The 25,594-nt window shown below is 36.7% G+C and overlaps 1 protein-coding gene across 1 annotated transcript in view; it reads right to left on the bottom strand.

Moving 5' to 3' along the window:
• Positions 1-446: 446 nt before the first annotated feature.
• SEL1L (SEL1L adaptor subunit of ERAD E3 ubiquitin ligase) overlaps positions 447-25,594 on the bottom strand; it is a 34,766-nt gene continuing 9,618 nt past the window's right edge. The window contains exons 4-21 of the mRNA XM_033062415.2: positions 23,894-24,061; positions 23,258-23,363; positions 21,475-21,637; positions 19,979-20,032; positions 19,839-19,898; positions 19,148-19,229; positions 18,684-18,838; positions 17,860-17,916; positions 17,285-17,353; positions 14,942-15,019; positions 13,764-13,826; positions 12,901-12,988; positions 12,503-12,651; positions 11,782-11,947; positions 10,255-10,329; positions 8,504-8,676; positions 5,599-5,727; positions 447-4,396 (exon numbers count right to left, since the gene is read on the bottom strand). Of these exons, the coding sequence (XP_032918306.1) occupies positions 4,193-4,396; positions 5,599-5,727; positions 8,504-8,676; positions 10,255-10,329; positions 11,782-11,947; positions 12,503-12,651; positions 12,901-12,988; positions 13,764-13,826; positions 14,942-15,019; positions 17,285-17,353; positions 17,860-17,916; positions 18,684-18,838; positions 19,148-19,229; positions 19,839-19,898; positions 19,979-20,032; positions 21,475-21,637; positions 23,258-23,363; positions 23,894-24,061 (2,039 nt within the window). The 3' untranslated portion in view covers positions 447-4,192. The remainder of the gene's footprint in view (positions 4,397-5,598; positions 5,728-8,503; positions 8,677-10,254; positions 10,330-11,781; positions 11,948-12,502; positions 12,652-12,900; positions 12,989-13,763; positions 13,827-14,941; positions 15,020-17,284; positions 17,354-17,859; positions 17,917-18,683; positions 18,839-19,147; positions 19,230-19,838; positions 19,899-19,978; positions 20,033-21,474; positions 21,638-23,257; positions 23,364-23,893; positions 24,062-25,594) is intronic.

Here is a 25,594-nt window from a genome sequence, read left to right as displayed (position 1 = left end):
GGGAGGTCCTAGTCTCAATTGGTAGTGCCTGAAAGGATGAGTGGGTCAAAAAAGGCCTGAAAAGTAAATAGATTTGTCAGCTTGGAGTAGTCCCTCCCGCAGTATCTGTTCCAACTGACTGAATTATCCCTGCATTAGTACTGAAAATGCAGTAGTAATTCTAAAGTTACTGGTTACTGCTCTTGAATCATGCAGCAGTTCTACCAGGCATGGTACAAATGCCAGATACACTGTCACACATATACACACAGAGAAGGCAAGTTTATAGCAAAATTGAAGACAAAATGCATAATGATCCATTTCCTCTTTCTTTGCCCTTCCTAAGGAATGGAAGTAAAAGTATGAGAATCCTTATCGGAAGGGAAGCATTGAACAGTGGCATATACCAGTAGATATGACTAGCAAGTCACACCTTCTATTATCATAACTACTGTGAACAATGAGGGTAACCATACAGGTGGTATCTTTATTTCACAAGATTAAAGATACAGTACAAAATGAATCTGTACATCTTTCTATTAACAGAATTTGTTTACACAATTATATTACATTTGACCAGCCTTTATACTGATTTTAAATACAAAATAAATTTACAAAACTCCTACAAGACCCTTTAAAGAACTGTAGCTGATAAAAACAAAGGGTTCCCCCCAATAGTCCCTATTTGCCATATGCATTTGCAGTAGTTCAAATCAAACTAAATCTTTTCAGTTTAATATTCTCTGAAACAAAAATAGAATTTCAGTTCATTGTTGCCTATCTAAAAGGAAAGCAACTTGCAAAGGTGAGTGTAATCCCCTTTTATAGGCCAAAACTAGCATATAACAGGTGGAAATTAGATAATGCATAGTCTTTAAAAGTCCTTTCACAAGCCATATCTTAATTGTTATTCCCTCAAATTAAAACATTTGATAGTTTTTGTTTGTTTTTTTTTTTAATAAGAGTAGCTGTCTTATGGAAGATGATTAAAAAGTGAGTAAAACTATCTCACAAGAGTCTCACTAGGATATTGGTATCAAAGGCCTTACCTTCTATTACACTGTCCCATCATGGACAATATAAAGCAAGAAAATTATTTCAACAGATAGCTCTGGGACAAGTTTCACCAGTGATGAACTAAAATCCTGTTTTCTCAACAGTTCAGTGTTTCTTTGAACTAGCAAGAACAGCTAATATCTTTGATTAATAATTTGAGATGCAGAATAATGTATTTCTCCAAATTTTCCCACAGTTTTCTTACATATAAAAATCTCACCAATAACACTGCCTGCTCTGTAGCTCCATTTTCTGTGCAGGGAAAGAAGAGCACGTCTATGAAGGTCAAATAGGCAGGCTCCAGCCTATGTCACTACACACAAAGAATACAACTTTTCCATTCAAACCATGCTGAACACACCCAGAAAGGCTTCTCTTAAATTGAGTTTCCCTTCTAAAACACTCCTGCATATAAACTATAAGATAACCTGTGTACTACCAAAAGGGAAAAGTACTTCACTGCAGTAAACTAAGCAACTCAGCTTCTTTAGGAAAAAGATGCTTGATGAACTGAGTGCACAACAAGGAACATATTGCTAGTAAGAGTTAAATATACTTTCCTCAAAATGCAAGTTTCAGAACAGAGTAGTAAGGGATTGTCACAAAAACTTAAGTCATGGTGTAGATAACTGATTTAGAAAATGTATTCATTTCTTTAATCCCTGAGTTAACTTGCCATTATTTATGGTAAGTACCTTTTTTCTTCTACCACCACATTCAAATGAATGTCATCTGAAAAGTTAGTGGTAGCAATTTGGTGGAAGGGGAAAAAGCAGGAGAAAGACTTTCTTATTGCTCCTTCAAAAAGCATTTTTTAAAAAATGAAGTAACTTGCTGATCTTCAGCTGTTTTCTTCTGCTGATTTCTTGGATGTAAAAATGCATCAGATTCACTGAAAGTCATCTATAAGACCATCACATAGCAGCAGTGATGAGATATTCTCATGCAAGTAGAAGAGAGCTTTTAGTATTTAGTTCTAATAGATCAACAACAAAAACATTTCAATAATGCAGTAACAAAATTGTTAAATTGCCTAGGAGGCAAATACCAATGGACCAATGGTATTTAATTGAAAAACATTTTCCATATCATCTTTAATTTACTCATGCCAAGCTAAAAAGAGATACTAAGTGGCAAAAAATTTCAGAGGGAGTGTTCAGTAATCACAGATATCTTAGAAATGCAGCTGGGGAATGCTGTACATATAAGACACTACATTTAAGTTTAATACTGTTTCATCTGCTAATGATGATTAAGACTGAACAACACATTCCTCTACCACATGCTGCAACCCTCCACACTAAAATTAAAGATTTGTCTTTATATGACCAGCATAAGCATTGTGATGTATTGAGTTCTACCTATAATACTAGTATCTTTAATACTAGTCATCTGCAACATTTCCATTTACAAAAGAATGAACTGATAATCCTGTATCCCAAACTAGAGATCTATTGTGCAATGGTCTCCTTGCAAATGTACCAAGTATGAAACCATAACAAAATCTCAATTCTAAATAAAGTGTATTGATACATTATTCTCAATACACTGGAAAAACATCTGCATGAAGAGAAGCCCTTAACCCTGTAAATACAACAGCTTTTGTCAGAAAGCAGCTAAAGCCTCTTCATTCATTCAACTTTATGACAGTATATTCAGAGGGTTTAATGCTAGTACAGAAACCAATATTTAACTTCCATCGGTAAATAAGAACAGACACTTCTGCATTTCATGCTTCTAAACTATTCTGCCACTGCTTCCCACCTCCAGCCCTGGAAATTATAGTTCAAAGAAAATCTGTCACTAAGTGAAGATTCCTCTTGCAGTCTTAAATCATCAGTCCACAGGTCACATTCTTTACACTCATTAAAAGGCCTTTACACTGACCTGGTGGCATCAAGAAGCCACTAGTCTTCTTCCTCTTTGGATTTTCTTGTTACAAGGGGTCCCCGAGATGGCACGGCCAGAGACATTACTGTGACTTTCCTCTATGCCAGGTCCAAGAGAGGTTGGTGACAGCCAGAGCACCCCTGTAGCTTTGGAGTAGCATCACTGGCATAAGCCCATGCCCTTTTGTAGAGAGCATGCATTTTTGTGGCTCTTTTTTGGAGATGCATTAAGCAGATGCATGCATGAGATACACACATTTCTTTCTTGTAGTGCAAATCACTAACAGGGTTGTTGAAAATTAAGCACAGAATTTCCAACTCTAAAAGCAAATCAGCTAATTCACTGAGATTTCTGGCTCTCTCCATTCTTCAGTGTGCGCAGTAATACTGGTGCTTTCTGCAATCTAGACTCAACCTCTTAAGACAAATTTCAATTTAGGAGCACTACCAATATGGTTTCATGTCATGAAGGATTGCAAAGTAGACAGGCTCCTGAAATATTTTAGAAATATGTGAGATCTGGGGACTGTGTGGACAGTTTTCAACTGATGAGCTTTACAGACCCAATCTGCCCCACTCCACCTCTCGGGCTACATACTGACTGCTGAGAACTGTCTAAGGGGAATGGAGGAAAATACCCAAAAAGAAAAAGCACAAATGGAGAGTGGCATGTTTGCTGGCTTAGTTTTAAAGGGTTTATCAATAACCTATGTTAAACCATCCAATACAGCCTAAAGACCAAAGTGTAAGAAATATTTAAAAAAAATGAAGTAAGGACTATAGAAATACCTGGGATGCAGGTCAGAATGTATGCTCCTAACAGCTCTAATCTTTTCAGAATTTTAATATTGTTCAGCTTCTTGGACTTAAATTGGCCATAAATTTATTATTATTACTTTTATAAAGGTCAACTGCTATCAAGCAGGCAAAAACATTCCACTACTAGCCTTCTGTCTCTCTGGGAGATGAAAAGGACTCTGAATAAAGAAGTACTAGATACAGCAGGCAACATTTTTGTAGAAGCACTCTTGTGTTTCCATGAAAAAAGCCATAGTGTTATTCCATTGGCACTGAAATAACATTCAAATCAGTTTCAAAATAATTTTCTTATCCCTGAAAAAAGGCATCATTCTAAGCAGCTTTCAAACATTTTTTTTTAAACTTCTTTGTGCCTCTTTTGGGGGAGGGACTGTTGATCCAAAGTCCTAATTCACAATGAAAATTGTTCCTTTTGGAAAAATCCAGTTCTTTCACTGAGGCTCTTGTTGCTATTGTGGTGGTTGATGCTCTGGGGGCGGTTCTTGTTGAGGCACAGCTGGCCGCAGTCCTGCTGGTCTGGGAATTGCTTGGTGTTGCCTTTGTCTGTAAGCTATAATTGTTCCCAGGAGCAAGGCGATGATAGTCATAAGGTAGAGGTCCCACTCAGGCCCCAGCAGCTGGTCCATATCAATATGTGAGAATACCTCTCTTATCTAAGAAAGAAAAAGTCCACACCATGTCAAACAACACAAATGGGAAATTAGTTTGATTTTGACTTGTAACACTTTCTATGTGCAAGTACCAATTTTAAAACTTAGTGGCTCTTTTCCTCTCTGAATAGTATCACACCAGTGATACTTCACTTCCAGGAACTAAAATACGATTAGGATTAAGAGCCATGCTATATAGAATGAGGTACTCTTCTTCTATTTTAGAGATGAAAGTTCTCACTAAGGAGTTTTGTGGCTTTCCCATGAATGACAGAGCACTAAGCCTCAGGACACTTGTGAGATACAATGCTGAGATTTGTGCAGGTAATGGACAGGGAAATTGAAGTGACTGACTGTTAGTTTAGATTGAAATGGCCTTTTGTAAGACTCTATTTGCATAAAGATTAACCAACACACACTTCTATGCTTCATTACTGTATCTGATGATACTACACAGTCACTGCCAATTTAAATCTGCAGCAGCAGACTTAAAACTAGGAAAAGCTGTGTTCTGCATACTAGCTTCTGTGAGTGCTATGTGGGTATTTGCCCAACTTAGGGTATTTTGACTGTCCTAAGGCTGAAGACTACTATAATTTGTCAAACTTTGCTGAATTGCCTCAAACTGCATTTGCTCTAAGTGGTAATATCTTTCATACCATTTTAATTTATTAACTAATCCAAAAACGTTGCAAGATGTCAGAACGCTGAGAAATATTGGAAAGACTCCCCTTTAATTCCAGATAATTTCTTTTTCCAGGGCCATCTCCCAGTAGAAACACTACAAAACACCTAAACTATCTAATACAAATGTATTCCCCCCACCCCCAGAGATAAAACAACTGAATATAAAATAGCACGAGAATTAGGGATATCAGTTTTTTTCCCCCCTGAGCAATTATGTCAGTTAAATCTGCTTCATTTTGATAGCAGATTGTCATAGATAAGAACAGTCAAGCAGTTTTGAGAAATTCTCTTCAAAGGAAGAACAGCACAGACGAGTACTGCTTGTGCACATTTTCAGTTTCAGAGAGTTGCACAAATAGGAATGAAAGCTTCAGTGACTTTCTTAAAATGAAACAGTAGAAAACAAGTCTATCTTAAGTTTGCAGAAGGCTCAAGTAATACTTAAGTAAGACTACAAATTGAGCTTCTTTTAAAAATGAAAAACATCTGCTGTTTTCTTTTAATTTTGCATTACTTACATTGATTTCTCGTATGTACTGCAAGGAATAAATCACTCCAAGTTTGCAGAGTGCTAGGAAGACTGGAACCTGAGCATCTGGACTTGCTTCAGCTGCCATGTCATAGAATCGTTTTGCAAGATGAATATCCTAAAGTTAAGAAAATTCAAAGCTCAGTTTTGAAGAACTTGAAAAATTAACCATATTTTTTTTTTTGTTCCTGAGATATGTTCACCTTTGAATATAAAAATAAATGGAAGCTTCAATTTGAGGATGAAGCTATTTTAACTGATGCTAGAATTGATGTTCACAAACAGGTTAGCAATAACATATTCAACCTATACACTATAAACCAAGGCAAATATTTCAGTAACTCTAGTACTCTAACATCTCCAACACCACAAGAAACATAAAAGACTAAGAAAATTTAAGTTTCAGAGGAATATGCAGCAGCATTTCTTCTCAGTTACACGACACTACGCCTGTTGCATAGTGCAGCTTCTAACCATTTATAACACATACAAATTAGATTTTACTGCTTGTCCAAAATGCACATTACTGGCATTACTGAGAGAAGCCTGCTCAAAGTATGAGCACAAACAGAACAGTTTATGGAAGAGCCTAAATTAGTGCTCTCTTTGGTGGCAACTGAAACAAGGCGGTAACTCTAAGAACTGAGGCTACATGTCCAGAATAATTTAACTTTCCTTGCTTGTTCAGTGTTTTTTTGGCTCTGCTTCAGATACATACTGTGCAATGTTAGGATATTTGGATACACACTGGCTATGTTCACCCAATGATATGAAGAATAAGCTCATGTAAGACTTATGTCTGAAAATGTTCCAAATTGGGACACTTAAAATAAGAGTAATTTCCAGGACTTCATGCCACATGCTCATTTGGAATACCATTGATACAGCAAAGCTTAGTTTCATAACACTCGTGGAAATAACAGTATGAAAATCTACATATTAAATGAATGAGAGGTAGTAGCTCACATTTTAGTGTTTCAATTTATTAGAATAATTCTTAATATTCATTGAGGCTGGGAAATTTATCTTTTGTACAACTACTTAAAAGAGATTCTTTACCTCCTTGGCACAGGGCTAGTGTTGGTGTAAAAGGAGATCTAAATAATGGCTTATTTCTAATTAGCAAGCACTTCATTCTGCTTATGCTTACTTTACTCTCACTTGACAGAAAAGTGCAAACTGTAGGAATCTGAGCAATAACACACAAATAGCACTGGAATACCACACCAAATCTTAACATGATACTGTAATAAAACTAACTCAATCTTAATTTTGAGCAGTTTATGGAAACAGTCTTCATTTTGACATGTAGCCTCAGGGATTGGCAGCATTAGATCTATGAATAGTGTCAAAGTGTACAGGTGTGAGATTTCTGAAAGGGCTTAATATTTGGCATTGACCTGGTCTGAGTTTGAAAATCATTTTGGTACAGGAAGCGCAGCATAAAATTCTATACATAAAAAAAAAGACTATTCATTCAATAATTAAAGTGAGAATAAGGCAAAAGCTGTTTGGTGGGAAAAAATATATATTAATATAATAAATACTACTACTATATATAAATCTATATTGACTATCTCTATTTTCCTTGCGATTCAACATTTCATTCCATGATGGACCTGAAGGAGAGAAAGTATTATTCCTCTGCATAAAGCAAGGCCACATATGTTCATCATGAACCTCTGTGCCCTCATTTTGACTCTCAGTGTTCAGCCATCTCTGCTTCAGGTTGGAGAACACTCTGTGCAAATGATGGCATTAGGAATAATTTTTCTCATCATACTGAACATGATACAATAACCTTTTCAAACTTTTTATCATTTGATCTAAATTGTGTTGATGTTTTCAAGACAGAAGAAAAATAAAAAGGTTCCATGCCTAAAAGAATTTTTTTTAAGAAAACCTCCAACTTTAGAATTGTTGCTTTTAGCCGCAGACTTATTTTCAGAAGTTAACTACTTTTGAGGGTTCAGTTACAAAGGGAAAACCATCCTAAGGTAACATTTGTAGTTTGTGTACTCTATTGTCATGTCTACATCTATGTCATTAAACATTCCTCAAATGTTGATTGTCTGATGCTGCCAAAGTAACAATACCAACCTATGATTTGCTCTGCCTTGTTCTCATATTTTGTCAAGAAGTAAAAATTAGTCTTTTAATAGACCAACAGAATATTCAAAAGGTGCATACATAGACAAAAAAAGTTGAAGCTCATTGAAAATAGAGAAAATGAAACCATTTCTTACAGTTTCAGGTCAAGTTATTATTAAATTCATACCTTACGCTAAGGTAGGCTGCTCAAAATTAGAATGCAATTGCCAATTACATTATTTTGACACATACAGAAATATGTTGCTCTGGATTCTGTAAGAATTAAGTCACGGACAGCAACACACCATAGGCTTCCCAGAAGAATCAGATATACGGTCTTCTTTAGGTGATGTAGTTTGCCTAACATGAAAAACTACAGCTGATTTGGTCCTGGTTATGCTTTCTTACCTTGTTTTCAAAACTACATGATACAGGAAACAATTAACCAATGTTTATCAGAGGATGAGAATAATCCTATACTAAAATACCATGAGCCAGGAGTTGATTTGCATTCATTTTAGTACACTTCAAAATCTTGAAAACATTACTGAACCATATGGCACTCTTTTTGCCAATATTCAGAGCTATGGGCAAGTGTTTCTTCCCTGTCTATGCATCATTACTTCATATAGTTAAGTGTGAAGTCAATGTAATTGTCCATTGCCTATTGGTGAATACATTGGGAGACATGCTAACTCCAATTAAGTGGTTACATAACACCCAAAACCCAGTAGTAGCTATAGACTTAACTGAGTATTAGCAAATGCACTCTAACAAAGCAGATTCTCAGTCAGCTTACTCACCTGCTTGATGCCCAATCCCTTTTCATGCATGTAGCCCAGATTAAACATTGCTTGAGCACTGTGCTGCTGTTCTGATGCCAGTCGATAGTGAATAAATGCAGTTTCGTAATCAACATCAGTACCAAACCCATAAAAATGGTAATCTCCAAGCTTAATTCTTGCAACAGTATATCCTAGAAATCAAGAAACAACAAAAAAGGATAAAACAGCTAGGCAAAGAAACCTTTCTGACTTCCTATGAAGATGCAGTAGGAGCGTTAGTATTACTTCTCACAGTTTGTATAAACTGTTTCTCTTTCACCACCCCCTCATATAAACAGCTTATATTTTTAAAATTTGGTTAAGCTAACCAAAACACAACCAATTTCTACTTGCAGGTAAGACCTTTTCCTAGTAATCCTACCAACATTTTTATTGCTATGAAGTGGTATCAACCGAAAACCTGCAATGTGTTCATAATCAATCACTTATTACAGAAAAAAGTTTCATTTGCTATATGGCCTTTAAAGGATTCAACTTTTTGTAAAAGCAGTGACACTGGAAACTTGAAAAATAGTGTCTCATCATCCACGTCATCATCTCAATTTCTTAACTTTCAACTAAAAACTTTGAAAGTCTGAATTTGCATGGTACTCTTACTCTAAAGTAAAAAAGTAGTAAACATATTAGTGTAGATGAATCCATTTGGAAGTTAGATACCTCAAGATATTTCATCATTAAGTTCACTTTTGCTTATTTTAGGGTAGGATCACAAACACCAGAGTTTAAATTTATGTTGTTTGGACATCAAGGTTGCATTTGTCATCACTGGACTCTACTTAATTTGAATAGGAAATTACACTTCTTATAAATAATGAAAAGTAACAAATTACTCTTAAGGGTTTTGGATCTATTTTCCCAAGAAGATATATATTTTTAGAAAAGTCAGTGTAAACATTGCTAACGTTGTTTAACACTGCTCTACAATTCCATATGGAACGGCCAAAGAAACACACATTTGTATTTCAGTCCTTTTAGTCCTTAGAATCACAGGAAAGCTCAGACCTGCAAGGATATTGTAACAACACTATAGCTAACAATACATCAAAGAACACCAACTACCCAACCTGAGATACTGCTCCTGTTGAACAGTTTGCACGTTTCATAGCAAAACATATGAAATTAGACATTTAATGGCTCTACTAAGTGTTAAGGAAACCTTCCTGTCTGACCATATGGGAGGCACTCTGGCCATCCATCACACTCCCACCACTACAGACTGTTACTGCAGGGACTGAAGCTCCTTCCCCCTTCTCCGTGGGTGGTTGCAAGGGCTGATGGGTGCTTGACTCCCTACTAGTGCCACTCTCACAGTCAGACAAGCCTTCCTTACTGGTTTGACCTTGGGTTTCCAAGTCTCAGATGCCGGAATCTTTTAAACAATTTAATAATGGCATAGTAATACAAAAAACAGCTTGAGATTGTATTTCTGAGGAGGAATCCCAAACAAAGGAATCCCTGGGACTTTATATCCTAATAGTCTGTTCATACTTAAGTCTGAGGTCCTTGGTACCTGCTGTGTCTCCTCACCTGGCTGGGCCACAGGTCCCCATGCCCTTTGTTATGCAAAAGGTCGGCAGTTCCTGGCCCCCTGCCTCGGGCTCCTCCCACCCAGAGCTCAACCTGCAGCTCACACTGCAGCGGAAAATCTACACTGAATGTATTCCGCAACATAAAAACAAACTGATTGGAATTGTGAGGTACAGACATACCTTGAGAAGCTGCTCTATTCCAGTGAAGCAAAGCTCGAGGATAGGTTTCATTTTCTCCTACTATGCTAGCTTCTTCTAAAGAAGAAAATAATCCAGTTAAATAGAACTATGGTATATGCACACATGACCACAAAAAAACCCCTGCTTATCTTCAGTCTGCTGAAGTAAGTTAAAAACTTGAAGCAATCTGTGTTATAGAACTAACAAGATTCAGCCTATCCGAAACTTATAAAACCCCTTCCGTTTCTCTGCCCACAAAAGAGACCTAGGAACAAACTATATAATTTCACCCTGAACTATGGCTTACCAAGCATCTTTCCCATTCCAGCTGTAGGAGATTCTGATGCATACTTGAGGAATGACAGAAAATGCAAGCCTTAAGAGCACATAATGTGGACTTTAACAAATACTAGGCTGAAGTAAAACCTGCTATAGTTTGGCCATCTGAAACCCAGGACTAGTCAGGTAAAACAAAGGCTTAAACTCCTTAACCTGCCAGAGACTGCAGTCTCTCTTTTTACACCGTAGTGCTTCAGCTACTTCAAAAGTTCTTCATGTCACAATTTGAAGGTTCATGAACTATCAGAGTTCAGGCAATTCAAAGGATTTATAACTTGAACTTCCACTGTAATTATAGTTTCAGCTGTATTATCTCAAGCTGACACAAAGATTTTCTGTATAAAACATACAAAGTAATTTTACATCAATCTCCAGTGGAGATGCAGATATATCTGAGTGAAGACAATCAGAGTTTTAACTCAGGGAAGAATGCTGTCTCTTTCCAAGCATGTACTTCCAGCCAAGACTATCATTACAGTACCTTAAGATTATTCACTCAGACACCTTTGAAAAACATTAACTGGAAATGAAGATGATGTTAGATTAGCCCATCAGCCACCAATAGGTGTTTTCAATACTAAAATACAAAGCTGGCAATGAGACGTAGATTTGGTATAGGAAAATTTAAAATACTGAGTTTTGCAGTTTCTATAAGGACTTGCGATTGTACTTCCGTTGTCTCGCAATGACTTCAAACGCCAATAAATCCAAGTTCTAGCCATCTAGTTCCAGTAAGACAAGTGGGACAAGCTTTTTTTCAAATCTAAGAGAATCACCTGCCCAGCTCCTTAGTCCTGCTTTAAGAGTAGCATCAGTAAAGTTACACAAAGAAGGTGCTGAGAGAATGCATTACAAGAGAAAGAACAAAGGAGACTGAGACTTCTATGCATAGTATAGGTCAAAGGTAAAACTAATGCAATTGCTACTTTTACAACTGTGCTTAGGAAATACAGGGAAGAGAATTTTTAGTACTGTGCAAGTTTCTAAAGACTCTCTGCCTATGCCATTTTAAAATCCCTAAGTCAGAATTAAAATGTATTTTAACTTTTAGTCTATGAAGTCACCCTTAGAAATGAAAATGAACACTGAATACTTTCCAACATGGAGCCCAGGAAAGAAGACAAAAGTTCAAAGTTCTAACATGCCACTTCCAGAAAAACCCTTTTCAGTACATATGCAGATTCTTACTCTGATCTAGTATGAAAGCAGCATTGCTTTGTGCGACTTCATAGCCTTGTTCTGCCAGAAGAAGATATTGAACCACAGCAGAATTTGAATCACCATCTTTATAGCTGTTGTAGGCAGTCATCAGTCTTTCAGACCAACGCCCCCGTTCACATACATTCTTAAACAACTGCAGAGGAAAAAGGAAGGGGGAGGACACTGGTTGTCAGGAACTTCAATAATTTAGGTTTTGTAAAAAGTAACACTTCAACATTCTGATGCCTGTTCAAAATATTTATATTTCACATGAAAAACATGACAAGCAAACTCCACAGTTTAAGACGGGCTTACTTTAAGACAGAAGTTGCTAAGCAGATAGACACTTAGCAAGTGCTAAGATTCTTAGTAAGTAAAGATAGTAACTTGTAAGATTCAGATGCTTACTCAGAGTTATTTAGTATCTTAATTTCGTTACACTTAAATGGAGGTATAAAGGAAGAATTTGGTATTTATAAGTAACTGTTACTTGCTTTGTATTACATTATTTGATCTCAATAAAGGAAATACAAACCGGACATAACATAAAAGCCAAAGATTTTTCTCATAAAATACAAGAAAGTTTGCTAACATATCACTTTGCCTTTTGACAGCCTTGACTCTGCAGTCACTGCTGATAATGTCCTATACTGGCGGATGTGATCATTGTAAGTCAGTATTATTAATCTTTATGAATGGGTGACCTTACCTCAACAGCAGTATGACAGGACCGCATCACTCCAGTGCCAGTAGCATGCATCTGAGCCAGATTATAGAAAGCAAGAATGTGGCCACCCTGGGAGGCCAAGTTAAAATATTTCAAAGCTTGTTTATAGTCTTTCTTGACTCCAATGCCATCTAAAAGAAAGATTAAATCATTGCTATTAATTTCTCTTGAAAAGCAGCATTGTATGAAATACAATACTTACTCTTTAAAGTTACTCTAGAAACACATTGTGAAAATGTTAGGAACAAACAGAATGAAATACAAGTTCAATGTAGTAAGCCCATTCTATATGCAGTGTATACACACTTCTAATGCCACCTAGTGAACAGTGACTGAAAGGGCAGGGGCTTAGACATGCAAATGGTTTTTATGCCACTTACTGTAATACATGGAACCTAGTTGAAGCTGTCCATCAACCCATCCCTGTTCTGCAGCCTTCTGGAAGTACTTCAGTGCTAGTTCATAGTTCTGCAGGAAGATTTGGACCAGTTGTTAGAGCTTTGCAATACACCAAAGTTTAAGAGAGAAAATATGTGCATGCATATTTAAAAGGACAGATCTGTTTTACAGAAAAATTACACCAAGATTTTCCAGTGAAAATATTCCCTTGCTTGAAATCTGAAAGCAAAAAATGAAATAGACTACAATAATATTTAGCCTGACTTAACTCTGCAGTGATCTCAAAGCTGTCATCCACATACAGCATTGCTATGAATAGTTATGTTTAACAGAATCGAAGATCTGTTCTGTTTCTAGAACACTTATTTCCTCAACTTTGGGCTAGTCCAACTTTTGAGTGTCTGTTTGCATAGCTAAATAGAAAACATTTGACAAGAAACCTTCCTCTGGGAAAAGCAATAAAACAAATGAACTAATTGAAAGTTTTAAAGTGTTTCTCCATTCCCACAAGAGACACAAAGGGGGACAGTTACAATTTATTTTATTTCACAAGAAAATTGTAGACAAGCTCAAATCTCCTGCTAAAATGCACACTTCTGTGCATTTCTAGTAGCTTAAGCCACATTTTCAAACTTTTGAGAGCAAAATCAGGATGCTTCTTTCATAGCTTCTAATTCCATAGTGCATTTTTTTTACATTACAGATTTCCTCAAGGAATTTTTTCAGTGTAATAAATCTTCACAATTAAGCCTTCTACAGTACTTCCCTCCAGAGAAAATAATCTGTTGACAACAAAAAGTCACACAATCACCTATGATTAGAAAGACGACTGTCAAAAACTTACCACTGGAACACCTCTTCCATAGAGGTAAGCCATTCCTAATCCACTCTGTCCAACTGGATTACCCTGAAAACACAGAAAAACACTTCTGCAAACAAAGGTAAAACCTACACCCACTTTTTTCCAACCTGGTATGTCTTTAGCATCATTAAAACATACAGTACTAAAGAGAATTATTTTTTTGCCCCTAGAAATAGTTATTTAGGGAGGAAACAGCATTTATAGTAACTTTTATTCAGTAACTATAACGCTGATGAACAGGGAAAAAACTCTCAGTATTAGTTATTAAAGTCTATGTGCACTTTTACAGAGTCATACAAGATGTAGAACCCATAACCCTAGAAAGATGGGGCATTAATAGCTTACTTATCTTTGGTTTTACCAACTACAGAAGCTCCCAAAGCAACTCCAGGAACTCTAAGAACCTGTGTTAAGGGTAGAATGGTGGCTGGCCTGTTGCCTACATTACTAAGCACTGGCCCTGCAAAAGCAGGCACTGCGACACTCCTTCAGTGCCAGGACAGGCAATGGGACACATCAGAAAGATTCAGTGAATGCAGGAAATGAACACATTGAGAAATCCTCCCTTTAGCACAGAGATGTGAAACAGCATTCTGATTGTGAAATATAAGAACCACGAAAGCAGTTATCTTACAACAGTCCCTTCAGAACTTAATCTGCTGTGTTTCACTTGTTAAACACCCTTCCTGGAAAACTACTCATGTTTTAACTGTACAAACACTACCATAAGGGATAGATCAAAGACAGATATGAAAAATTAAAATGATCAAAAACATCGTCCCAAAAAGCAAAGAGTCCAACGAGATGAGAGGAATAAAACTATTATATATTCACGAAACACTGTAAATTCCTGTGACAACTTCAAATTACCAAACATTAGCACTTCACAGAACTGCAGACTATTTAGGTGGACAATATTTTGTATTGATGAGTTAAGACTCTGTTCATGAGAGTTGGACTCCTTATGCTGAACACAGCTCCATGAAGCACCATGGCCAGAGCAATTTTGGACATTTTAGGTTAGATTATGGCCTAATTAATCTGGGACAGCTGGGAGTAGGTGTGTGCACATGGAAGAGCACATGAAGCATTTGCAGCATTTCAGAGCTAATCAACTTCTTAGTGCAAATGGTGTAATTCTGCCTTACAGATAATCATACCATATCAGCAGCTTTCTTGAAATACTGAAGGGCTGTTTCATTGCTCTGAGGTACAACATCACTTCCTTCTGAGTACATCTGAAAAAGAAAGCCATTACTAAAGAACAGCCAAAGTCACCAGTTTAGCATGAAGACCATGAAGCATCTTCTGTTTACATACTGAGCGGAAGTCATTGCACTTAGATTATTCTGACTATTGCATTACTGAATAATCATTAAAACTTGTCCAGAAGCAGAAAATACATCTCTCTGCTGTAAGATTCAGAGGGTTTAACTTTCTGATGGAATATGAACTGCCCATAAAATTAGATGTTTTTCATGACAATACTCTTCATTTTTAATTTCTACCAACGTGCAGCAAAAAACATGTAATCAGGCAAAAAAATCTTGAGTCCAGTAGAAATAAAATTGTATTGGCAGCCAAAATACTTCACAAAAACAAAGCAGAAATTGGTTACTAAACACAGCTCACTTCAACAGAGAAAGCAGGAACTGCAATTCCTTCTGGCAGGCACCTTGAACAGCACATTACATTATTTTTTTAGGCCTTAAGGACATTAATTTTGAATCCTCTACTACAATGACAGCCTGAAAAAGATGAGCTAGAGCTGAAAAAGATGAGCTAGAGCTGGTGCTTACTGTAGCTAACCTTAGAAGGTACTCAAATAGAATAAGGATTTAGGTCCTCAGAGGCTGAAGGTAGTCCACAACCCAGATCTCACACAAGTGACCTAAATACTTTCTAAGCAGTAATACATTATCATCACTGCTAGCAGCCTGCCAATCATGTTTTAAATTAAAAATCATAGAACAGATTGGGTTAAAGATCATCTAGATCCAACTTCATAGGCAGGGATGCTAACCACTAGACCAGGTTGCTCAGGGCCCAAACGACCCTGATTGTTAATACTTCCAAGGATGGGACACCCATAACTTCTCTGGGCAATCCATTCCACTGCCTTATCACCCTCTGAATAAAGAGCTTTGACCTAATATTTAACCTTAATCTCTCCTCATTTAGTTTAAAACTATTCCACCTTGTTCTAACATTATCTGCTATGCAAAATGTTGCACTCTTTTTTGTAAGACCCCTTTAGGTTTTGGAAGGTTGCAATGAGGTCACCCTGGAGCCTTTTCCAGGCTGAAGAGCCTCAGGTGTCTCAGCCTGTCTGCATTGGAAAAATGCTCCATCCCTCTGATCATCTTGGTGGCCCTCCTCTGTATTCACTCGAACAGGTCCATGTCTTTCCTGTGGTGAGGACTGAACACATGGACACAGTACTCCAGGTGGGGTCTCATGAGGGCAGAGTAGAGGGGGAGAATTGCCTCCCTCAACCTGTCGGCCACTCCTCTTTTGATGCAGGCCAGGATGCTCTGCTTGCCTTTTGGACTGCAAGTGCACACTGCTGGGTCACATCCAGCTTTTTACCAATCAGATCCCAAAGTCCTGTTCAGCTTGGTGTCATCTGCACACTTGCTGAGGCTGCGTTCCATCTCACTGTCTGTGCCACTGGTAAAGGTATGAGAGCAGCAGTGCCAAGACAGAGCCCTGAGGGACCCCACTTGTCACCAGTCTCCACCTGGACAGAGCCATTAATCACAATTCTGGCTATATCCATCCAGCCAACTCCTTATTCCCCAGACATTCCACCCTTTGAATCCATGTCTCCAATTTGAAGACAAGGTTGTTGTATGGGACCATGCCAAAAGCCTTACAGAAGTCTAGGTAGCTGATATGAGACATTCTTCCCTTGTCCACCATTGTTTTCACACCATCATAGAAGGCAACCAGATGGGTCAGGTAAGATTTGCCCCTAGACAAAATGGCCTTAAATCTGAGATAACAAACAATGGCCCACCCTGCAGACAGATTCAGGCTTTAGTCCAATGTACGTACAGGCCTACAGGCAATTCTGACTCAGATGCCTCAATTCTCTACACAGAATGAAACTGGAAGAATTTCCTCCCCATTTCCTTTTCCAACTTTGTATTTCCTGTTGGGCAAAGTTTTAAGAAGTCTAGCTTTTCTAATACACTGTGCGGAAAAGAATAGTTGCCTATTTAGAGCTTTGAACTCCACTATAGAAAAAGGACATTTAGATGTTTAATTATTTGATTAAAAAAACCCCTCTAGTTCAAGTACTATTTAAAAAGAAACCCAAAAATTCTTAAACTTAGACAAGAGATAACAGACTACAACACTCAAATCTTGCAGAAAAATTCAAACTAGGAATTAAATGGCAATACTTACAAGTTTTAGATTGCCTGATATCAGAAAGTAGGAAACATTTGCTATTTTTTATTGCAAGGTAGTTTTCTTACTTTTGAGAGTGTATATATTACCTTTCCTAGAAAAGCCATAGCATGGGAATTGCCAGCATTAGCTGCTTGATTGAAGTATTCAAATGCTCGCTGTAGAGAAGAAATCAAGTGTTTTAACCACCACCATTATGATTTGAGTAACTTTTCTTGCAAATGGAGTAGAGGCAGGTAGATTTGTTTGCCAAGTTACCAGGTTATTCTGGGAATAAAAGTTACCAATCTCACCTAATTTAATACATGTGACAGGGCTCTTCACTTTATATAGTTGCAATATTAAGCTGCAATCCCTCTACCCAGTGTATTCCAAAAATGAGAAGGGGGAAAAAAACCAAAAAACTACAACTGTTCCTATGCACTTCCTACACAGGTAAATCTTACTTTATCATACCATCAAACCCTGTTTAGAATAGGTGAGATTTGCCAATTCCTATTCTACTTCTACACAGAATTTAATCACAAAGTTTTATTGAAAAAGGTTGTTGAAATTGTTACATACCATAGAGTGCTACTTACACACTTTTTGCATCACCCTTCACTCAGTTATACTTTCTCACCCTCTGCCTAGTACAATATTCAAAGATATAGAGAAAAGGTACCTGATGATTTTGCTCTACTCCTCTTCCCCCATGCAAGTGTAACTGTCCAAGGCCAACCTAAAAATTAATTTTACATTGCAAGTAAGTCACTTTTCCCTTGGGACTTCCTTTTTCTAGCAACACAGATACGGGTGAGCTAATTACATGCACAAAGATAGACAGTATCTGAGTTAAAGATGCCACAAAGTTTGAAGGCACAGATTTGCTTCAGTAACTACAGTACAGTCCTACTTTTTAACACTAGCCTAAATGGAAATTTACCCTAGATAGAAGCAGCATACTGGCCTATATGTAAAGTAACAACTGTTAATTTGAATCCTACCTAAGTTGTAAGAAATACATGACCAAGTTGCCTTGGGACAATTTGCCTCTATTAGCATACTCCCCTCCTGCACTGTTTGTAGAAGTCCAGCTTGCAGCATGCAGAAGTCATACAGGAGCAGTGAGAAATTGAAATCCCTTGTCAATGCCATTTTTTTTTTTTAACCTGGCCTTCCTCTACAACATCTGAAGTTATCTTTAACATAGTCTGGTTGGTTTCCAGAAAAACCAAGATCTCATTCCTAAGATGCTAAAGTTGTAACATTTTGGATTTATCAAAAAAAACCAAACTAAAACAAAAAAAACCAAAAAACCCCAACATTTTCTGTCCAAGTCCTACCTTAAACCTACCAAACTATAAATCATAAACATAAAAGAACTAAACAGGGAGATAGCAAACAGGTTGATCCTGGATGAAGAGAACACTAAAGCTCCAATGTCTTTCCACATTTCATAAAGCTGTTCCCGTAATTCCTGAAAATGTCCGAATGCAATCAGGTTACCTGTGCTTGTACATCTCCCTTCTCTGCTAAAAACTGGTAATACTGGATCAAGTCTTCTTCTAGCATTCCACTTGCCATTCCTGGATTTTCTACTTCATCTGCCAAGCGAATTCGCTGAACCACTGTGCCACCAGTCAAGGAAATGTCACTAGCAACTTGAAAACAGATGAGATAAATTTTCAGACAAATTTTTTCAATGCAGAAGTTACACCATAACTTAGTAAAACCAGATGTCTACAGAGTTTCAAGCTGTTACTCAAGAGAATTAATTACTTTGATACCCTCTAAGACATTTCAATAGAGATAAAAATAGCATATCATAATGCAGAACCAAATGGCTAACTTGTTTAATAGCAGGAATTCTTTATTTATACTGTTAGTGTGGAGTACTTTAGTATCTTCCAGTTGAATGAGACAGAAGTACACAGAAAGTCAACAACATTACTCTAGTAAAAAGTTTTTACCGTGATTAGCTACAAGTCGGTAATGAGTGAGAGCAGATTCACAACTCTGAAGGACTCCTATCCCAGCCCAGTACCGGTAACCCTAGAAAGGAAATCATAAATATGGGACTATCAGTTACTTGATAACTTACTGCTTGCCATGTTATAAACTTTTTTTCACATTACTTGATCAAGATTTGACGAGACAAAAGGCAGGACAAAGGCCACGAGTGCTTTGTAGCTACATAAAAAGTGAACAACTGACAATATTAAAGGTTAAAGGCCAGTACAGTTCAGATATTACTCAAGGAAAAGAAAATAAGCAGAATGATGCTTAAAGGTGAACATCTAAAGCCTTTTATCTACATATTGCACTTTGTCTTAAATCTCGCAATATTGATTGAAACAGCATTTTCTGTCAAGATCTTACACAGTTTTCATCAGATTGCATAAATTTTAAGTCTGATAATTGATTTAAGTCAAGCAATGCAAACATGGTTCATCTAAATTCATAACAGCATATAGTTTAAAATGAGTAGACTCAACCTTAAATTAAAAATTAATAATAGGGAAGATACTACTGCCCACCCAATGCATGCAAAATGATTTAGTATTTGGACAGGATATTCATATGAAAGAAAAACTTGACACTAAAAATGTAGGAGCACAAAAATGCTCTTGCATGCTTAAAGTTATTAACCATCTTACTTACCAAGATCATATGAGCGATCAGGTTTCCTCCAAGAGCTCCAAAAGTGTAATACACCAGGGCCTTAAAACAGAATCATTGGTCATTTAACATCAGCTCCCATGAGAAAATAAAAGTCCACACACTGAAAATTTCTTAATTACCTTAGCTTGACTAGAATTGACTCCTAGGCCAGATGCATATAGAAATCCAAGTGCCTAGAAATAAAATAAAATTTTGTCAGCACACCTTTTAAAAAAATCAAGAATGAGTTTTCCTGGAATACACAGCCATAAAGATTCAAAACTGCAAGGAGTCTGCCAAGCTCTGCCTTCAGTTTGGTGCTCCTCCCTGCCCCTCTCAAAGTACAAAGTTTCTAAATTGTTCAGTTGCTCAGGATGCTAACATAAATCAGTGTTCCACCAGAATTCAGACGAGCAAATCAAATGCAAGGAACAAACTACTTCTTATTGAATATCAACTGTAAATCCAAAGGTCCTTAACAGTGAAAGTATCCCAGTTTAAAGACCTTCAAGTGTTACTAAGCAGCATCTGTCAGATTATTCAGGTACACAGTTTGTCTCAGACACCAGTGTAAACATCTGTGAACCACAGTCTTGCAAAGAAGACTCGTACTGTTTGATTCACAGATCCTATGAATTTACAGTTTTGCATCTGTTCTGCCACTGGTTACTTGCAACTGGGACTATAAATATGAACAATCAGAATGCACTGAGCTATTTGGCTAAGGTTTTTCAGAAGTTATTTTTGTTCTTAAGATTTACAGTTATTAATCTGCTTATCACACCTGTTACAGCTGGTAGCTCAGAATAGAAACTAGTAGCACAGAAGATACTCTATATGTTAAGATGTCTGTATTTCACAAGTGTTCTAAGACTATTCTAGGCAATCTGAAAGCATACACAAAAATTACCTCATGCAGACAGTACTGAATTCTAGATCAATAAAAGTCAAGGTCATCACTGAGAGGAAAAAAACATCTCTAGAGAAAACATGTTCCTGTTTTCTATGGTAAATCAGTATTCCACCATTAAACAGGAACAGCTGGAGATTTGGTAGTCAAAGAGAAGAGAAAGCTAATAGCTCCTTAAGAAGCTGACACTTTCAAAACAAGCAAGAGCTAAACAATAAGTAAAGCAGATTGAGACATTAAAATCAGTAACACCCATATTTCATGATATTTTCTAACAGTAAATATGAATAATTCTGTGTTCAAAGGCACAGGGACAAAGCAAGTCCAAATCCACTAATATGTTAACCTTCCTAGGAGTTTTTATTTCCTAGATTACAAATTGGTGTAATCTCAAAAAACTGCAAATGAAAATCCACAACATTGCACAAAAACCACACAAAGTACACAGTTTCAGAAAGTTTGTTGGCTGGAGTCATCTATATCTACCTGGTTTTTTTTTAGTTATACATCCAATGTTGACAGTCATGTAACAGGAAAACCATTAAATTCAAAGACTTCCACTATCCCACATTACTGGCAGTTAAACATTTCGTTAAAACTCAAGAAGATACGTCTGTTTACTTTGAGGGTGCAGATGCCATCTGTAAAAGCACCCTAGAGGAAGTACAATCTATAAACCATTTATAAACCTACAGAAGCATTTGTAGAATCTAAGGATATACATACCATTTGTCCTTTAGGAGAACCTTCTTCCGTTAATTTTTCAAATAGTTCTTTTGATGTCTGGATGTTCTGCTTCAGGTAATCCCCAAACAACAAAGCATAAGACACTTTCTCCATGGCCTTGGTATGATTCATGTCAGCTGCTTTCAGAAGATACTGATATGCTCTTAAGAGAAAACAGTTTCTTTGTCAACTTGAAACAAAGTAGTAAATTCCATTCAAAAAGCTGGAGATTCTGGAGAGGGGTTTTCTTTCTGTATTTTAGCCTTTATTTTCTAAAAATGCATCTACCTACAGCAATTTGTTCCAGCTTCATCAACATAAGCAACAACTCATGATTTTAGTTAATGGACAAGCTGAATTTTAATGTTTGTTCTACCACATAAGCAAAGCAGTATGCATTTCCTTTCCTCCAACATATACAAGAAATTTAAAGATTATTATTACTATTTAAGATTATTATACAAGAAATGATCCTATTTCTGTAGCAACAACTTTTAGTTTTGTACTAGGCATCCAGTAGAACTAGTCTCGTATATTGCGGTAAAAAGAAGCTGCCTGAAAAAGACTATGGAGTCTCTAAAATTTGAGTACAAAACGACTCCAGTGAAAACACCAAGCCTTGGGCCCAAGACAATTGCATACATGATCAATTTTGTGCTGAAAAAGTCATGTTAACAATCAGGGGGATCTCTGGAAACTCCTCTATTTCAGTCTCAGAATGTACAGTAGCCCTTCAAAGTAACAGCAGCTGATTTCACAGCAATTAAAAATGCCCCAACCTTACACACGGTTACACAGTATCAGCAAGCCTGCTGCAGCTTAGCCTCAGACCTTCGATAGCACTCCAAGATTTTCATTTAGCTCTCCTCCTTTCTCTTCTCAGGCTTGTTCCTGTTCTTTAGGACAGTCTGAGGCATAATTGGTTCCTCACAGAACTTCATCTTCTAAGAAAGTGTAAGGTGTACAAGAGAACTAACACCTAATATTATTTTAGAATTCCTACACTGTTTGATACTAAAAAATACTACAAATAATCAAACAGATATTGCCCCCTTTTGTCTCTGCCAAGGCACAGACAACTTTAGGTGTGCCTCACTGTCCCTGATACAAAGTAGAAATATGCTCCCTTATTTCCACAAACAAAATTAAAATAGTAATAGTGCTATTTAATCAGTAATTGGATGCATACACAAGAGACAGAGACAAGAATGATCAGAACAACAATTTCTTGTTTTTTGTTTTGTCTACAAGCATTCCCCTCTTCTTTCTAACAACAGTCATTATTAGAATTTTAATGATTTGTTGAGCTTAAGTTTAATACTATTTTTATGGTGACCAAAACCATCAGAAAGCAGGAGAAAAAACACAGCAGGACAAGAAACGCCAGTTTTCCCCACTTCATCTTTGAAGTAGAATGTGAACCAGACTGTCAGAAACATCTGAAACAGGGCAATTGCATCACATTTTCTCTTTTTTCCTGGGCAGTTGCCAGGTATAAACTGCGGCTAGAGAACTGCAGCATCATCTTGCATTAAGTCAATGTTTTCACGACACCCACTCTTCAGAAATTAGTATTACAGAATTTTTACTGCATTCAAAGGAAGGCAGGCATAAATTTGTTTTTCAAAATACCCTGAATTTACTATCTTCTATCACTGCATAGTTTGATGGTGAGTCCAACAAAGCTCAATCTCAGGGCAGGTCATTCAAGTTCTTTTTGAGTTAAGCAAAAGTGACCAGCCATATCATCCTTCTCCTGTGGGGATGGATGAGGTATACTTACACTTTCTTCTGAGCCTTTTTACTGCTTTCATTAAGGATTTTCATTCCAATCTGATAAACATCCTCAGCTTCTTGCATCTGCCTTCTCTTATTAGACTGCTCTTCGGCTAAAAATAAAAAAGTGTACATTGAGGGTTCCAATTATACCACTCCAGACTATCCTCTTAAAATTCCTATTCATTCTAAAGGGTAAGTACAGCCAGAAAAATGGTTTTGAAGACCAATAAACAGAGTGATTACAAAAAGCTGTGTAATGGTTGGGTTTGATATATTAATATATGATTTCTTCTTTTGTGATGTCTCATGTATAAGTTTGCTGATAAAATTTTCTTTTCATTCATTGCTCAAAAGCAAGTTATGTCTTTGTGCAACAAATCAGTAAGTGTAAACTCCCTACCCTTCCCTACAGCCTCAGAAACAGTTTTATAGATGACTTCACTGCAAGATTTCCAAATCATGTCTGGGAACTGGCATTTTTTTAAACTTCTTCCATCATGAAAACTTTGCCTTTATAATTACTTGTTTATTGTGGTATGAAGTAGCCAGGGACTTTTAGATCCTGAAATAAAGAGCATTAAGAGGACTGAAAACACTAGGCTAAAAAAGCATTCCTGGAACAAGACAAAAGGTTGCTTACATTCACAGAAGCCCCACTTTTGATCTTTCTTGTAATCATAGGTTGTTGCACACCAAAGCCTGCCATCTTCCCTCCCATCGGCAGTGCACTCTGCATATTCCTTCTCCATAAACAAAAACGGAAAGTGGCAAGGTTCACCATCTGCAGTGCCTCCAATAGCTGTCAAAACTGAAAATAGACACCCAACAATTAGACTACACTCCTTTATTCCCAAATTGAAATCATATATTGCATACAGAAAAGTGCTTCTATGTTGGTTTTAATTTCTACAAACTACAATTTATCAAGTTTTCAGTAAAAATTCTAATCTACAAAAGCTTGAAAAAGCAGTTTTTATAAACATCACTTGAAAAATACAATTCTTAGTTTTAATTATGAAATTAAGCAGAAGGTACATGGTTTCTTATATTCTTAGTTCTAAGTAAATATAATTTTGATTGGAAAAGGCGGATCTCAACTACATTTTTATTGCCTACTAAAATAAGTAGTCTTTCCTTGCACTTTCTCTTCTTTGAAAAAGATCTTGTAATGCATGCTTGAAGCACATTCCAGAGCACATTCATTTTAGCCCCAAGGTTAGACAAAATCATGACAGAACATCACACATCACAAAAAGCTATACTGAAAGTACTGGAGTACCAGCAGGGAGTACACTGGAACCTACAACTATATGAAAAAACTTACGTGAAATCACTACAATGTAGATGAAAGGATTCTCATCACTCTAAATTAATTGATTTTCTACTCTTGAAAATACTGAGATTAAAATCCTTATTTAATTTTGCCAATATATTTAAACACATTCAAAATGGCTTTGAACAGCACAATTTATCATTTCTCATGCACTAAAACTTCAAAGGTAACTAATTCCAACATCACAATATTTTAAAATAAAATCAATCTTCTATGAAGACTAAGAAATCTCTAGGTTTTGAAGATGGAATTATTTCAATGAGACTTTTATAAAAGTTTTCCTCTTTCACTAAGCTAAATTCAACAGTTGGGTTCAGCTTAATTTGAAAACATTTGCAAAATCATGCAATTTACAATGTCAATTAGAGTTTTTTCAAGTTAACTTTGTAATTTTTGTAGTTACAGAGAAAATTAGATTTTTTGAGGGTCTATAATTGAAAGGCCTAAAGACTATACTAGCTTAAATATTTCATGTTGATTTTTTGAAGCAAAAGAAAGTCTTCAGGTATAGCTAGACCTGTTCAAACTACTCTTCACAACCGGATGCCTCGACACAAGTTCCACCACATGACTTCAAGTGAATTATATCACAAGAGAAAAACTGTTATAGTCAGTAACTGCACTCAATGTGTTAAGATGCAATCAGTCTGGAATAATTTCAGACATTTGTTAATACGAAGTAATATACAAACTCCTGCTAAGGGTTCATGTAACTACAACTTATGGGACCTCTCATCATTGTCATTGGAACAAATTCCAAGTCCAAGATATCAGCACAACTCGAGAACCCATGGTTTTACTTGCATTATTTTGTACCTGTCTCCTGTGTGGAAAGCAGTTTTACAGTCCTCTGCATGAGATGTAGCTGCATACTAAAGTTTTGAAATTTCTCTACCCCAATGCTCCCCTTTGCATTTTTTTAATTCTAAGTTCAAGCATAATGCTGTTTTTGCTACCAGATAATAACAGACTAATCCCAAGAGCAACACAGCAATGCAATCACAGGTT

Source organism: Catharus ustulatus, chromosome 6 (genome assembly GCF_009819885.2).
Source record: "Catharus ustulatus isolate bCatUst1 chromosome 6, bCatUst1.pri.v2, whole genome shotgun sequence".
In the NCBI taxonomy this organism is placed as follows: Eukaryota; Metazoa; Chordata; class Aves; order Passeriformes; family Turdidae; genus Catharus; species Catharus ustulatus.
This window is presented reverse-complemented; position numbering and strand designations above follow the sequence as displayed.